The sequence below is a fragment of the Mercenaria mercenaria genome, chromosome 14, assembly GCF_021730395.1.
Source record: "Mercenaria mercenaria strain notata chromosome 14, MADL_Memer_1, whole genome shotgun sequence".
In the NCBI taxonomy this organism is placed as follows: domain Eukaryota; kingdom Metazoa; phylum Mollusca; class Bivalvia; order Venerida; family Veneridae; genus Mercenaria; species Mercenaria mercenaria.
Window position 1 is genome coordinate 74,192,630 of NC_069374.1, and position 16,620 is coordinate 74,209,249.

General features: G+C 33.9%; 2 protein-coding genes across 2 annotated transcripts in view; one reads left to right on the forward strand and one right to left on the reverse strand.

Annotated features, from left to right (window-relative positions):
• LOC123527708 (uncharacterized) overlaps positions 1-16,620 on the reverse strand; it is a 79,672-nt gene that overhangs the window by 39,541 nt on the left and 23,511 nt on the right. The gene's annotated exons all lie outside the window — the stretch shown is intronic.
• LOC128548241 (nuclear speckle splicing regulatory protein 1-like) lies at positions 5,099-5,458 on the forward strand. Its single transcript, XM_053522718.1, has one exon. It carries the CDS (start codon positions 5,099-5,101, stop codon positions 5,456-5,458), a length of 360 nt encoding a protein of 119 aa, XP_053378693.1.

The window sequence follows — 16,620 nt, forward strand, 5'->3', positions numbered from 1 at the left end:
CTCTTCGCCATGGTATTTAGCTCTAGGTTTTAACAAATTATCAATAGGTAAAATTGAATCTCTGTTATAAACTCAATAGAAAGCTGTGAATTTTGAACTTGAAGAAATATTGTGACGTATGCCTGCTAAAGACATATTAAGATGAAGATCCCATCCTCGTGTATTACCTTGAACTCTTTTTGCTAAAATATCATGCAGAACTCTGTGCATTCGTTCTTGCTTTGCATTACTTTCTGGGTGGTATGCTGTACATGATACATTGTCAATGTTTAACTCTTTTAGAACTTCCCTAAAGGCAGAACTTGTCAATTCTGACTCTCGGTCATGAATTATCTGCAGAGGACATCCATATCTAGGATATATCTCATTCAAAAGTAAGTCTATTACTGTATTTGCAATTTTATCAGGAGCTGCGAAAGCTTCTTTAAAACCACTGAACATATCAACAAAACAAATGAGGTAACGGTTGCCACTAAGTGTTTTCTCATAAGGACCACATATGTCTATTGAAACAATAGCAAATAGAAATGGTGCAATATTTGTTTCTCTCAAGGGGGCTTAAACCTTTGTCAAATTTCTAGCTTGGCAATCAACACAAATTGTAACATATCTATGAAGTTCTTTAAACATATTTGGCCAGTAGTACTAGTATAATATAGAACATTGTCTACTTCTAAATATTCTTGAATTCAGCCTTATTTGAGTCACCATGCTTAAGTTGCATTTTCATCTTAACAATTGCATGATCTTAATCTTGTTCTAATCTCATATCTAACTCTGCAAATTCTGGGACGGATTCTACTAAAGAATCTTGTTTTTGATATTCTTTGTTAGCTACTTCTTTTGGGTTTAAGTTGTTAGAGTTTATAACATTTATGCTTTTAACTGTATATCTGTCAGACATTTTGTAGATATAGTCATTAATGTCTGGATCAATTTCATGCTCACTTTCTGTCTGTTTATTTTCAGATTCTGGTGGTCGTGAAAAGAAATGAGCAATAACATTTGCTTTTCCTGGAAGACACTCTATCTTACAGTTATAACCACTTATCTAAGATAACGCACATAACTGAATTTTTTTGTTTTGCATTGGACATTTTGATAAATATTGAAGGGGGGAATGGTCGCATTTGATTGTAAATTAAGCGTTGTATAAGAAAAAATCTAGACGTTGCAATGAATAAAAGATGGCGAATGTCTCCTTCTCAATATTGCTCTATTTCCTTTGTGTATCACTTAGTTTATGAGACAGAAAATATATAGGTCTTTCTTTATTTTCATCTGATTCTGGTGAATTACAGGCTTGAATTAAGCATGCAGCCACATGACTATCACTGGCATCTGTGTATAATGTATACGGCTTGTTTGGATCTTTTAGGACAAGAAGGGGATAGCTGTTAATTATTCTTTAATTTTCTCAAAATTTTTCTGACATTCTTCTGTCCAAATAAATGGAGACTTTTTCCTTGTTATGTTTATAAGGGGTTTTGCTATTTCTGAGAATGAGGGAATGAATCGACGATAAAAACTTGATGCCCCGATTAATTTTCGAACTTCGCGCACACATTTTGGAACCGGAAGTGACCTAATAGCTTTAACTTTATCACGGTTTGGTCTATACCGTCTTCATTTATGACAAACCCTAAGTATTCTGTTTTAGACTGTATGCATTAACACTTTTTCAACTTAAATTTGTGATCTCGTAATCTTTGAAAGATAATGTCTAAGTGCCGTTTGTGCTCCTCTAATATTAGTTTTACTGTAGATAAGACAGTCATCTAAATATGCCACAGCAAATTCTAGGCCTTCTAAGACTTTAGACATTCATTCCTGGAACGCCCCAGGGGCGTTAACTAATCCGAAGCACATTACGTTAAATTCAAATAGACCCCTGAATGTGGTAAATGCAGTTTTTCTTTATCTTTTTCATCAGTTTGGTATTTGCTAAAATCCAGAGCGACAGTCTAGGGTTGTAAAGTATTTAGCTTCGCCTAAAAGAGCCAATATATCATCGATATGAGGGAGGAGTATGCTGTGGGCCTCACCACGGCATTGATCCTTCTAAAATCGATACAAAATCTGCGATTGTTGTCGTTTTTCTTTTAAACCAGTACAACAGGACTTGCATAAGGATTTTGAGAAGGTCTTATTACGTAAGCATTAAGCATTTCATCTATAGCATCACTCATAATTTTCCTATCGTTTAATGGTACCCTATATTGTCGCTGCTTTATCGGTTCATGTTCCACATTAGGAAGTTTCATTGTAATTGTGTCTGTCTATGACAACTCTGAGTCATTATTCGCAAAAACGGCTCTATTTGTTTGAACTAATTTTTCTACATACTGAAAGTGTTCTTTAGGTGCTATTATTTCCTTTGTATTAATACTTGATTTTTCACCCTTATTGTGTGATAATTTTTTTACATCAGAATCAGAAGCTATACATTTTTCATCAATTTTTTCAACAGTTGCGACAGCAGATCCTTTTCTTAATTTAATTGTTCTATCTGTAGAATTTACTAACATAACAGGAAAGCTACGATGCTTTCGTAAATTTATGACTGAAATAGCAACCATTAAACCAGGTTCTGTACTAAGATAACCATCTTCAACACTTTTTAATTCATATGTTTTAAAATTCTTTAGTTTAGAGCCTTTTCTTAATTGTTCTGAACAAATCTGCACTGTTTGAGGTTTAATTACAGTATCTTTTTGCAATCTGAAGCAATATGTACATCTTCTTGTAATGTGACCTAGCTATTTTTAACTCTCATTGATAAAAGATCAAAATAAATTCTGCATTTGTTCTGAATGAGAAAGTCCCTTTCAAGTATTGCTTTTCTATTCATGTTTGAGATCACATAAAATTTATGTTCTATTTTTTCTCCACGTATTCGAAAAATAAGATTGGTATATCCGTCTTACATGGAGTGAATTACTATTTACAGACTATAATGAAACTTTATGATTTTTAAATAGTTTTGGCTTCCTATTTAATGATTTATATATCCTCCTATTTATTAATGAGACTTCTGCTCCAGAGTCTACTAATGCTCTAATCGTCTGTTTCCCTATTCTAATTGTACAAGAGTTTGGATTCCCTGCTAGCGCTATGAAATATGTTGATAAATCATTTTTCCTTCCATCGACTTCTTTATGACAGGAAGATTTTAGTTTAAAGGCCTAAATGTGTTCTTTTTAGGTCTCAATACACTCCTACATTCTCTCATAAAATGTCCTAATTTTCCACAATTCCAGCAATTAATATATTTTTTCCAACCATCATTGTTTTGAAATTTATTTTGGCTTAATTTCTGCCGGCTTTCTTTCGTAATAATACTACATGAACATATTTCTGACATGTCCTACATTCCTCGGCAATATTGACAACGAATTTGTGGCTGAACGTGATCTAACTCTTTAGCTTTTTTGACAAGTTTCTGAAGAATTTTGCTGGCTAGAAACATTTCCAAATCGTAAAGTAAACCGATTTCTTAAATTTTGCTCATCCATAGCCGACGTAACTGCAGCCTGTAATGTTTCCGGTAATCACGCATAACCCTCATTTTAAGAAAATTTTCGGATAACCCGTCAATAAAATGACCTATTAATTGTTTCTGAATAATTGCTAAATTTGCAGTATGATTTTGACCTTGATCTTGATTTTCATAGGCATCTTCTGCCAGAGTTAATAACCTTTCAGCATAGACATTTACATTTTCACCTGGTTTTTTGTTTTACATTTCGCAAAAGATATAAAGCATGCTGTGAGTCGTGTACCTCGGAAAATCTAGAAAATAAAGCATTTTTCAAAGCATTCCAAGTACAGTCTTGATTTTCGTTCATAATTATATGTATAAATTCTGACACTGGCCCCGTTGCAGTCTGATAGCAAATTAAATTCTTTCTGTCATCATTGATACAGTATTTCAATCCAGTGAGAGCAGATTGGCAGAGAAAGACCTGTTTAAACTTCAATTTAAATGGAAAGATAACATTTGAAAGAAATTCAGTCATTCATGAATTAGACACACCATCAAATCAGTTACCAGAGACTTTGTTCTCTTTCTTTTAGTGAACCAAATAAATCATGTCAGCCAACTGGACCAAATGGATCATATCAGCCAACTGAACCAAAAAAGTCATGTCAGCCAACTGGACCAAATAAGTCATGTCAGCCAACTGGACCAAATAAATCATGTCAGCCAACTGGACCAAATAAATCATGTCAGCCAACTGGACCAAATAAATAATGTCACCCAACTGTACCAAACAAATCATGTCAGCCATCATGTCAACCAACTGTACCAAATAAATCATGTGAGACAGTAACCGGATACACACAGAGGATACAGTATTTCAATCCAGTGAGAGCAGATTGGCAGAGAAAGACCTGTTTAGACTTCAAATTAAATGGAAAGATAACATTTGAAAGAAATTCCGTCATCCATGAATTAGACACACCATCAAATGTTAAACAAATTATCGGAGATGGAAATTGTTTTTTCAGGTGTATTTCTTATGTGATGACAGGATTTGAAAATAATTTTCACTTCTTTAGGTCCAAGTTAGTGACCCATATGCATGATATTTGCCATTTATGCACTCCAGTTCTTGACAGTCAACAAAGTGTTGGACAACATTTAAACATAACAAAAATGGCAACTAATAACACATGGGCATCACAAACAGAAATGTTTCTAATGGCACATCTTTTAAAAAACCGTCATTTTCATTCCAGTGGTTGAAACATTCTGGAAAGTTTCTAGATAGAAATATGAGTGTGTCCAGTCTACTTGAATCATCAGAATAGAAATCATTATGAAGTAGTGTTAGATGTAGCCAACACTCGTATACCAGATACTTTCAAAAATGAATCAATATATAAAGAATTACGAGACCAAACAATGAAAGCACAGCAACAATTGCACAGTGGAGATCAAATTAAAGTTGAAAAGAAATCACACGGTGACATTATGAAAAAGGAAAAAGATAAAATAAGAAAGCAAAAATAGAGAAGCATAAGTGAAAATCGCCATGCAGAAAATAATCGTAGGACAGAAAATCAAGACTACAAAGACAAACATAGAAGGTCAATGAATAATAAAAGAGCATCATCAGAATATAGAGAACAAGAATGCAAACGGAAAGCAGAAAATCAAGAATACAGAGACAAACAGAAAAGATCAATAAGTAATAAGAGAGCATCATCAGAATATAGAGAACAAGAATGCAAACGGAAAACAGAATATCAAGAATACAGAGACAAACAGAGAAGATCAGTGAGTAATAAGACAGCATCATTAGAGTATAGAGAAGAAGAAAATTTTAGAAAAAGAAATGACATTTCAAGTCGTTACAAAAAGAAAGAACACAAGCAACTAAAGAGATCCAATTCTGGAATAAGGGAGGTAGAAAAAGAAAGAAAGAAAGAAAGAAAGCAAAAACTTCGTTGATAGATATGCGTGCTTTAGTAGAAACATTTCATCAAAGTCTTAAAAATTGGACCAACGTTTGTGTGCACATGTTGCGATCAAGTATGGTACCGTGAAAGTGTACAGAAGGCATGAAGTGTCCATATTAAAGACATAACTTTGAAGGAAAAAGTTCCTTCAGGGAAAATTAGTGATAAAAATACAGAATAGATTTGCCTGACATGTGTTTTTAATGTCAAGAAAGGAAAACTGCCACCATTGGCAATGACAAATCTTGTTATTTTCCCAGAAATATCAGAGTGCTTGAATTTGACTCACCTTGAAGAAAGGCTTATAGCTCCATTCATGAAATTGAGAGAGTTACCTAGAGAAGGTCAGGTCAGTATTAATGGTAATGTTGTCAATGTACCAACCAACATTAATTCAACTGTAAGCAAGTTACCTAGAACAGAATCGGACAACATGTGTATCCCTCTACAGTTAAAACGGAAACTCTCATATTCTCATCATGTTCACATGGAGATGATACGTCCAAACAAAGTGAAACAGGCACTCAAATATTTAATAAAAAACAGTAAATTATACCAGGATGAAGATATCACATATGATTATTCATGGAATCTTGGTGCAACAATAAACAAAGAAACAATGCTTCAATCCACAAATGAGGAAGTAATGACAGAGAAAATATTTGGTCCTGATATTGAGGACATATCTTCAAATTTAGATCATGACACCACCCCAAAAGTCAGTATACACAATCAGGAACAATTATCAAATGGAAAACAAAGTTATACAGTTAAAGAAAAGTCTGAAGATAAATGGGATGAAACCTCTATTGAAGACCACGCTGTTGGAATTCTTGATACCTTAATGCAACCAATTGACACTACAGCAGATGCAAGTAAAGTACTAGCCTTTGCGCCAGCAGAAGGAAATACACCTGTAAACATTTTTTGGATACATGTTCTGAAGAACTTTCTTTCCCAACTATTTTCTGTGGTGAGAAACGACCAGACAACAAAGACAGACAAGTCCCAGTGCATTACTCTGATATCTGCAAATCTGAATTAAGGCGATCCGACAGGAGAGTTTCGGCTAATATTCCAAACTCATTTTTCAAAGTAAAAAAAATACAGGCAGAACACATCCAAGACAAGGCAAACTTATGCTTAAGAAAGACTAAAAATACCTCTAATATCACAGCAGGATTTCTTAAAAGCAAAGACATTGTCGAAAAATTGGGCCATCTCGTTGAAGGTTACAAAGCATTCAAAGACCTTAGAGGTTCACCTCCATACTGGGAAAGAACAAAGAAAGACTTATTTGCTATGTTACGCTGTCTTGGAATTCCAACATGGTTTTATTCATTTTCTTCAGCAGAGACTCGTTGGGTGCACCTGCTTCGAATTCTGTTTCATATGATAAATGTAAAAACACTAACAACAGATGAGATAAATAACACAAACTGGTTTGACAAGTGTCACTTGATCAGACAGGACCCAGTCACATGTGCTCGCCATTTCAAACATCAAGCTGACAAACTCATTTCTGACATTTTAGTAACATCTAAGAGCCCAGTTGGCAAGGTCATCAATTATTTCTATAAAGACGAGTTCCAGATGATGGGATCACCGAATATACATAAGCTAAGGTGGGTTGAAAGTGCACCCGTGCTGGACGACAACTGTGAAAATGAGTCAGATATCACAGCGTTTGTAGATGTACATGTCACAGTCTGTAAAGATCCAGAAATACAACAGCTTGTAAAAATGCAAGAACATGCACACAGCAGAACATGTAGAAAAAGAGGCATAAACATATGCAGATTTGGCTACCCAATTCCTCCTTTACCAAAAACTCATCTCTTAACAACCCTTGATGCTGGTGAACCAGATACAGAAAAACACAACAACAATTGGAAAAAGATCTCCAAAATTCTAAATACTATGAAGATAAATGAACCTATGGACTTTGACACTTTCCTTGAGAAACTGGATTTGAGTTTTGAGGATTACATTCTTGCACTGAGGTCTTCTATTTCCGTGAAAAAAGTTTTCCTTGAAAGACGTGTTGAAGAATGTCGCATCAACAGATACAACAAAATACTTTTATAATGCTGGAGAGCGAACATAGATTTGCAGTTTGTGCTGGATCCTTACGCTTGTGCCATGTCCATTGTCACCTATATAGCCAAGAGCCAAAGAGGTATGAGCAACCTTCTTTATGCAGCAGCCAAAGAAGCGCGGGAAGACAACATCGACTTGGGAAAACAGGTTCAGATCTGTATGCAGAACTTTCTCCTCCAGAATTAGCAGTATCAGATCAAGATTTGGATCATCAAGATATTAGTTCCTGTGGCATTCTTAATAAATAAATGAGAGACGAGGACTACTTCAAGCTTGTCAGATCATTGAATCAACAACAACAACATTTCTTTCTACATGTTCTACACCACTTTAAATATTCTGATAAACCACTTGATCAGTTCTTAACAGATGGAACAAGAGTATGAAAATCTGTTCTTGTTAATGTCATATATCAGGCATTGACTCGTTCTTTCAATTCAAGACCTGGAGCAAATCCAGATGATCCCAAAGTACTTCTAGCAGCACCAACAGGCAAAGCAGCTCATCTTATTAAAGGCAACACACTTCATTCTTTGCTCCAAATTCCAAACAATCAGGGATTTGACTACAAACCTTTAATACAACAAAAATTGAACACTTTGCAGTGCACCTTCAGACATGTTCTTTTGCTTATAATTGATGAGATTTCCATAGTTGGAAACAAAATGTTCACCTTTATACACCAGAGACTGCAACAAATAATGGGCTCAAACAAACTGTTTGGAGGATTATCCATATTAGCTGTGGGGGATATGTTTCAGCGGAAGCCAGTTTTTGACGGATGGATTTTCGAAAAATTCACACATAAGTATGGACCACATGCTGTAAACCTTTGGAAAGACAACTTCAAAATGTATGAACTTAAAGAAATAATGAGACAAAAAGATCCTAAACAATTTGTCCAAGTTCTTAATAGACTTAGGGAAGCAAATCACACCAAAAACGACATCAAATTCTTACTACAGAGAAAAATTTCTACAGACTTGATGGAGCCAGATTACTCACTTGCGGTACCACATATCTATACTAGAAATGTTGATGTTGACTCACACAACAAAATTGTCTGTGATATACAAGGATCTAAAAGTGCAAAGATTCCTGAAGTTGATGTATTAGGAGATGTTAGTCAAGATGTAAAAGATCGAATTCTCAGTAATATTCCAAAAGACACAGCAAAGACGATGGGGCTTGCGAAAGAATTGACAACTGCCATTGGACTAAGAAATGAATTATCTTGCAATGTAAAAGTTGACGATGATCTGAGCAATGGTGCAGCATTTATACTAGCTGGACTAGGACCTACTAACAATAAAGGAAATTTGAAATATATTTGGGCCCAATTTGAAAACAATGATATTGGAAAGCAATGCAGACAGGAAAACAGGAATTTGTACAGAAACACAGTCAGCAAACATCTAACCCCAATATTCACAGTGAAACGACAGTTCCTTGTAGGAAGATACAAATCTGCACAATGGGAACAATTTCCTATTCGCTGTCCTGCCGCAAAAACTACACATAGATGCCAAGGTGACACAACGCAGAGTGCTGTTGTTGATTTTACTGGTAAAACTTTTCCACACTCCCATTATGTTGCAGTCAGTAGAGTAACCAACCTCAACCAACTTTTCATCAGAAACTTAAGCCTGCAACATTTTCGTTTCTGTCGTGTTGAGCGACCTGTGAAGTTTCCACTTTTCTTTATTTTTTTAAATGAAACAAAAATCAAAGTTGATAATTGAGTACAAACGGAACAATAAAGATTGAGAAAGGAAATGCATACAGAATGTTTCATCACACAACTCAAGCAGCCAGATGTTTGTTATTCTGTAATGTTTCCAAATGTTAGGTCATTACACAAACACATCAGTGATATACAATGAAGCTGCATCTATGAATTTCCAGACTGTTTGATATTTGCAGAAACAAAAATGAAGACTTTAGATCAAGTTGAAATTGACACAAATCCTGGTTACCACCTGTATAGATTTGACTGGCCGCACACTGGAAACCAACGTCCAGCTTATGGCTTATCTATATATTCCAAAGAAATCACTGATTCTTCCAGTTTTACATACAAAAGGCTATACTCAGGCAGTGACATTATTAAGATGGTCCAGTTTCAGGTACATGGAATATCTCCATACATTCCATTTGTCACTGTTTCTGGACTGTATGTTTCACCAAAAACAAAGAAGCAGGCTGTTAGGACATTCCTGTCCAATATATCTAAAGAAGACAATAAGGAGCCACATATTTTCATTGGTGATTTTAATAATGATTTGAACAAGATACCCAGTGATAACTATATCCAGTCTATTCTGAACTGTACTCAAATTGTCAGTTCACCAACAACAGACTACCAAGCATTGCCTGACCATGTGTATGTCAGTGGAAATGTACATAGTGCCAGTTGTGTAGTGTTGGAAACTTTCTTTTCTGACCGCAAATCTGTTGTCCTACAAGTTGAGAAGCAACTTTGAATATTGTACAGTGTTTTTATGTAAACGGCTCTTTTAAAGTGACTGAAAACTTAAATGATACTAGTGTTACATGCAAGGATAAAGTTTGGCCATTATACTTTGATTATGAACATGATATACATAATCATGCTTCACAGTGATCAAACTTCCAAGGGTGGACAGTTTAAAACTATAGACGCGACGTCATATGTTAGAACTAAAAAGCGTAACGCCAGAAAAACGCCGTTTTCTTACATTTGACGCTTGGAAACTCGAGCATTTATTTCTTCTAAAAATCATATTACGTTTCTATTATTCTGTTTTCCATTATTTTTTTTTATTTAAACGACAAGAAAACATAAATCTTTCTAATTTCATTTCTAATATTTCATATTTTTACACTAAAATATTTTCAAAGCTTATAAGTTTATAAATTGTTCCTAAGTGCATATCATAATGCACATCATGTATGTATGTCAAAGGGTACGAATATTTTTTAAATCAACATATACATGTACTTTATTTTTGTAGTTCAAATGACAGGATCATTATAATTCTGAACATATCTTGTTTCTCAAGTATTCAAAATTTTATGATGGTCATCTTCGGGAATATTTAACAATTTAACAAGTGTTCTTGAAGAAGTTTCAATTATAAAGATTACGGACGACGACGGCATGAGCGCAAAATGTTCTTTGAATTTATATTTTAGCGGTGGTGCTGGAGATCTCATAGTATTTGCCCTCCGGACATCCAGTTAGCTCTCCAGGCATCTGTTTCGTCATTTTCTACCACGTAGGATCTTGGAATTCTGGCATTTTATGAACTTAATATATTCATAAACATGTATCTGGAATCTATTTTATAAGTTGTATTTATATGGTTTCTTATTAAAGTAAAGCGATTTCTACAGAATTCTACCCTTTCGCAAAATAAAAGAGTCAATGTGTCAACAGCGCCTTTACTTAAAGAAAATATCGTAACGTCAGTAAACAAAAGTACACTATGAGACATTTTACTTGGACACGGATAAAACGTAATAACTTTGTGATATATTGCATGAAGTTTGTTTCAGTTATACTCTTTACAAGTAGCATGGGACATTTGTACTAGACATGAAAAATATATATGTACATTTCTGACATTGAAATTAAATGTCAGATATATACATATTCCAAATAAGTACAAAAATAATATTTTCTGTGTGAAATATTATAGATTTTTTATTTTTAAAAAAAAAACGAGTTAAAGGCAAAGAAAATCTCCTATATAAGTGATTCCCACACCCTCCTAAAAGCCAGACACTTTAATCCCCAATAAACAAGATCCTGTCTGGTCCAGTCTGATAAGGGTTCATAAAACCCCTATAGACTTTACATGTAGTCCATGTCATAGGATCATAAATTTTATTGATATCTAAAGATAATTGGTTATTACACGTACTATACATTTCAATGATTGAAATGCTTTTTTTCAGATTATACACAAAACTATTTTAATTGATAATATACTAATTGTAATTGCTCTTTCTTGTTGAGTAATGTCCTGACCAATCAAATTAAAATTCTTACATCAAGAAAATTTTCAACGTTTTAGAAAACTCTCATCTTTATTTAATGAAAAATGAAATAATTATTTAAAACTCAAGAAAAGAAATGACAAGATTTTTTTTAAATTTTTAACTCATTATGATCTTTTTATCTAAGTAACAAAATAAAAACAGAAAAATTGAATATTGCTGGATTTTATTAGAAAGCAAAGAAGCGCTCAATTGTATTTTCATTAAATGAAAAACCATGGACTTTCATGATAAAATCCAGCAATAAACAGATATCATTGTTCAAAATACGCATGATTTATTTATAGATGAATTATTCATTATTTTAAAAAAGGGTGCCTGAATGCATTTTTTTTCTTTCTTTTCTTTTTTTTTTATAGAAATCAAGCTAAATGAGATATAATTGTTCATAAAGCTTGATTAATTGAAAAATAAATATGCTGTTGTATTTTATCACTTTGTTTGTTTAGTCCCAATTTAATCAAGCTTTCTAAACTCGTTATAAAAGTGAGAACTGGTTTGCTATAAAGGTGAAAAATACCACATGCAATCTGTGTACTGCACAGTAGCTATACAGTAGCTAAATATACTGAACAGCAAAAGAAACTATCCAGATGTATAACTGGTATATTTTGAAATTAAAAAAATAATTTTTAAAATTTGAATTGTTTCTTCGTTTCAAAATTACACTTTAAGATCTTCACGTGATAATTTTTTAAAAATCAATCAACCGTGAAGTCAGTAGTCCAACAATAGCCTTTTGAAAGTCTATATCTTCTGCGTGTCAGTTGCATTGTAACATCACAATTGGGCGCTTGCGCTAAATTTGATTCAGTCGTGCGGTGCAACCAACAATATTTTTTAAATTTTAAGCCTTTTTTTTTCGAGTTAGCCACTTATCAATAATTCCAATGACAATACAATTTCACAAAGAAAATTGTTAATTACAGGCACACGCGAATTTCGTGCAAAACGGCTATTTTTGGACTACTGACTTCACGATTGATTGTTTTTTTTTAAATTTTACACGTGAGGTTCTTCAAGTGTAATGTGATATGAAAAACACAAGTTATTTATAAATTTAATTTTTTAAATAAAAAATACCCCAGTTATAAAACTGGATAGTTTCTTTTGCTATTCAGTATATGTTAAACAGAAGCAAGTCTATCAATCATCCAGTCTTGTATATAGACTCTTACTGCCAATACGCAGACCATAGGCCACATACCTTGCATACCAGAATCAGTGTCTTTAAGTAAGAATTAAAAACTTTTCTTAAATCCACAAGTCCTATTTCTACTGAATCTCTACACATCCATGTCTGAACTTTTTAAGTGTATCTGATGCGTTTCTGGTTACGTTTTTTGTTTTACGTGTATGACGTCAGTAGCTTACGGCAGACGATCATTTCACGGAAATTTCATGAGCGTCAGACATGTTTTTGTTTTTCATCTGTCTGTTTTACCGTAGATGCATGAAATTTCCCATTACATCTCTACAGGAGAATTCCTTTGTGTAAGGTCCTGTTAGGCCCAAAAAGAAACGCTAATAGCTTATTTAGATTAACTAAAAGTTATAAAATGAAATAGAGCTTGGTTTCTAGTTTCAGAAGATATATTACATAATATATGTATTGTATAATAAATGGCGATAGTGAAACTTCTTTAATAGAAAATATAGTCAAAAATGACTTGGCTCCAACTTATGACGTCGCGTCATATCAGTTATTGTGAAAACATTCTTACTTCTACTATAAATTTGTTGTTGAACCGCAAAAACCCAGGAAGTGTCACATTATTTACATTTGAATTAAAACTACAGCCAGCATTAGTGACAAAAATATACCACAATATCGGGCAGCAAGACCAATAATGATTATCCTGTTCCAAGCCCATGTTGCAGCAAGGATTATTGCATCCATGGCATAACATTGCAGACCATGCAGTCAGTTTGTTTGAATAAAGGTGTTTATGCTCATTTCATATTGATTATATGAAATTAATTTATTTTCCTGGTACTTATTTCGTCTTGCTTACATAGGATTTTTTTACAAATCTTACATAAAGGGATACTAGTATCTATGGTCCCATCATCTCGTTTTTGAAGTTTAAAGAAATCTCACACTAGTGACTTTGTTTTCTTTCCAGTATAGGAAAAAGTTGAATTGCTAATATGATTGCCTCCCTTGGGTACAGTATAAATTGTGAAAGAGCCCGCCCGCTTAGCTCAGTAGGTAAGAGCGTTGGTCTACGGATCGCGGGGTCGCGAGTTCGATCCTCGGGCGGGGCGTATGTTCTCCGTGACTATTTGATAAACGACATCTGAAATCATTAGTCCTCCACCTCTGATTCATGTGGGGAAGTTGGCAGTTACTTGCGGAGAACAGGTTTGTACTGGTACAGAATCCAGGAACACTGGTTAGGTTAACTGCCCGCTGTTACATGACTGAAATACTGTTGAAAAACGGCGTTAAACCCCCCAAAAAAAACAAATTGTGAAAGAGAAATTAGTAATCTATTATTGTCGCCTTTGATTTTCTATCCTATGTCGATGATGTAGCATTTATTGTAGCACCACTTGTTGTCATATTGCTTTTATACTTAACACTACTTCACCCCAAAATGTAAAGCAGGCAATATATTTCAAAATTATTGTCTTGTTTTCAGTTGACTTTTTAGACTTGAGCATTTTACTCATAGCTTATATTATACTATCAAGCACTGAGAATAGTCGAGCACGCTGTCCACTGACAGCTCTTTTTATTTAACATAGCAACAGTCCTTTTATTAATTTAAACATAACATTTTCACGAAAATATCATCAAGTGTACGTGACTTTATGTCTATCATCTTCTCCCCATCTGATCACCTCAAGATAATTATGTTTCAACATATATATTCAACTAGCAGTCTGGCCGCTATGTAAAATTACGCAATTCGTCGTGCCTTTTTCCTTAAACATAATTACTTTGATTCCGGAAGTAAATGATATAAACAACTAAATTAATTTTCTTATTTTATTGATTCTTGGCGATAAAGTTGCATTCTCAGGGTTTTCTCAAGTGAAATACCAGTATTCCTACATAGCTGCAATTGAATAGTAATGTTTACAAAACGGCCTTTGCTTGGTATATTCTGAAAGGTAACCGTGTTTTGCACTATTCTGCATTTTTTAAACAATTTTTACCGTGCCGTTTTTTATCAATTTTGTATAACTTATGGTATCTCCTCAAGCTCAAGTAGAGACAAATTCCAAAGTGATAGCCACTATCCAAAACGTTTGCAGAGAACTCATTTTACCATTAATTTTAATAAAAGAAACATCAAACTATTGGTAAACAATTATAAAACACAAAATAAAAATGTCAATATTATTTTTTCTATTGTGCCTCAAGTAAACGGATTTAATGAGACAGAATTCATACTTCAACATTTTAAAAATAAGATCGAATGCTGTGTTTCTGTTTTGAATTTTGCTTACTCCATTTAAAAATAACCTTAGGGCTGACGTAAAACCTACCTGAATTTCTTCCACAATATATAATCTAAGAGTGAAAGCAAAATAGAGAACTTTCACCGCGTGTAACTTAATATTTTTAAAGATGTGTAACCCTACCCCTTCTGTTGAAGTAGTACATTCACTTTGAACAGCAAAATATCGCTTATAAGATTAATCTTTTTCAATTTTTATACAAGAAATCAATAATAAGTCTTGAAAGAAGTAAAAACTTACAAGAAAAAAAAGAAAATAAGGAAAAAAAAATTTGGTCCCAGTAGGGCTTGAACCTACGCCCCGCTAAGAATTGCAGTAAAAGTAGGTTTATGGTAGAAATTGAATACTCTTCAAAAAGGAGGTTCTTTATTAGTGGTCTAATACCTTAAGTAAAGCATTTTGGTATAACATTTGCCCATAACTTCATTCCTCTTACAAAGATATTTTTGTATACCTTTGCAATACTTTTATATTAATTTCTTATATTTTCTGTGTTAGTGTTAGTTGCAAAATACCATCTTACAGACCACTTTAGCTGTAATACGCAATTGTCATCAATAAACTGGGAAAGTTATCATTCGATGTTGGACAAATTTATCAGCTTGTTATATACCTTACTATATATTGAAACGACAATTGTAAAGGACATAATTCCTTTTACTAATTCCGAAATATCGGAAATATACACAATCACTGGATATTGGATCTTCCCGCGACCTTCCAATAACTAGAACTTAAGTATATGTATTTCATAAACAATCTTACTAAACTTCAAGTGACTATTGCCTCACTTAGACCTACATGAGCACAAAAGCAAATGCCTCGTGCAACTGAAGGTTCAGTCGTGACAATAAACGCCTCAGGTGCGCCACCATTATCTGCTATCATAATAAAGCGTGTGAAGTCAAACCTGTACTAAAAACCACTTGTAAACAAATATAAATTGAACCTATGAGCCTTAAGGTCCGTTTCGTAGTTAAACATTTTCCGAATATTTTTATTATTACGTAAATTGTTTAAAAACAACCCACGAGGATGTTAAAATTAAAACATGAATAAGTACGTTCTTAAAATGAAACAGTATAAAAATATATGCTATTTTGTATTATATATACAGGTGATTTTCCTGTCAAAAGATTTATTAATTTATTTGTTATGTTTAACGTCGCACCGACACAATTATAGGTCATATGGCGACTTTCCAGCTTTGATGGTGGAGGAAGACCCCAGGTGTCCCTCCTTGCACTATTTCATCACGAGCGGGCACCTGGGCAGAACCACCGACCTTCCGTAAGCCAGCTAGATGGCTTCCTCACATGAAGAATTCAAAGAACCGAGTTAGGCTCGAACCCACATCGATGGGGAGCAAGTGATTTGAAGTCAGCGACCTTAACCACTCGGCCACGGAGGTCTCTCTCTTGTCAAAAGAAGCCGAAATCCAAATATAGTAATCACTTATCCTAAAGCTTATTTCCACTGTATTAGTGTGTTTGATTACCATATAACATCCAAAAGCTTGTTTTTGCCGCATATCGTGTTTGA

What these genes read in the sequence shown, in the direction of transcription:
- LOC128548241 (XM_053522718.1), top strand. Translation starts at nt 5,099, where the DNA reads ATGAATAATAAAAGAGCATCATCAGAATATAGAGAACAAGAATGCAAA.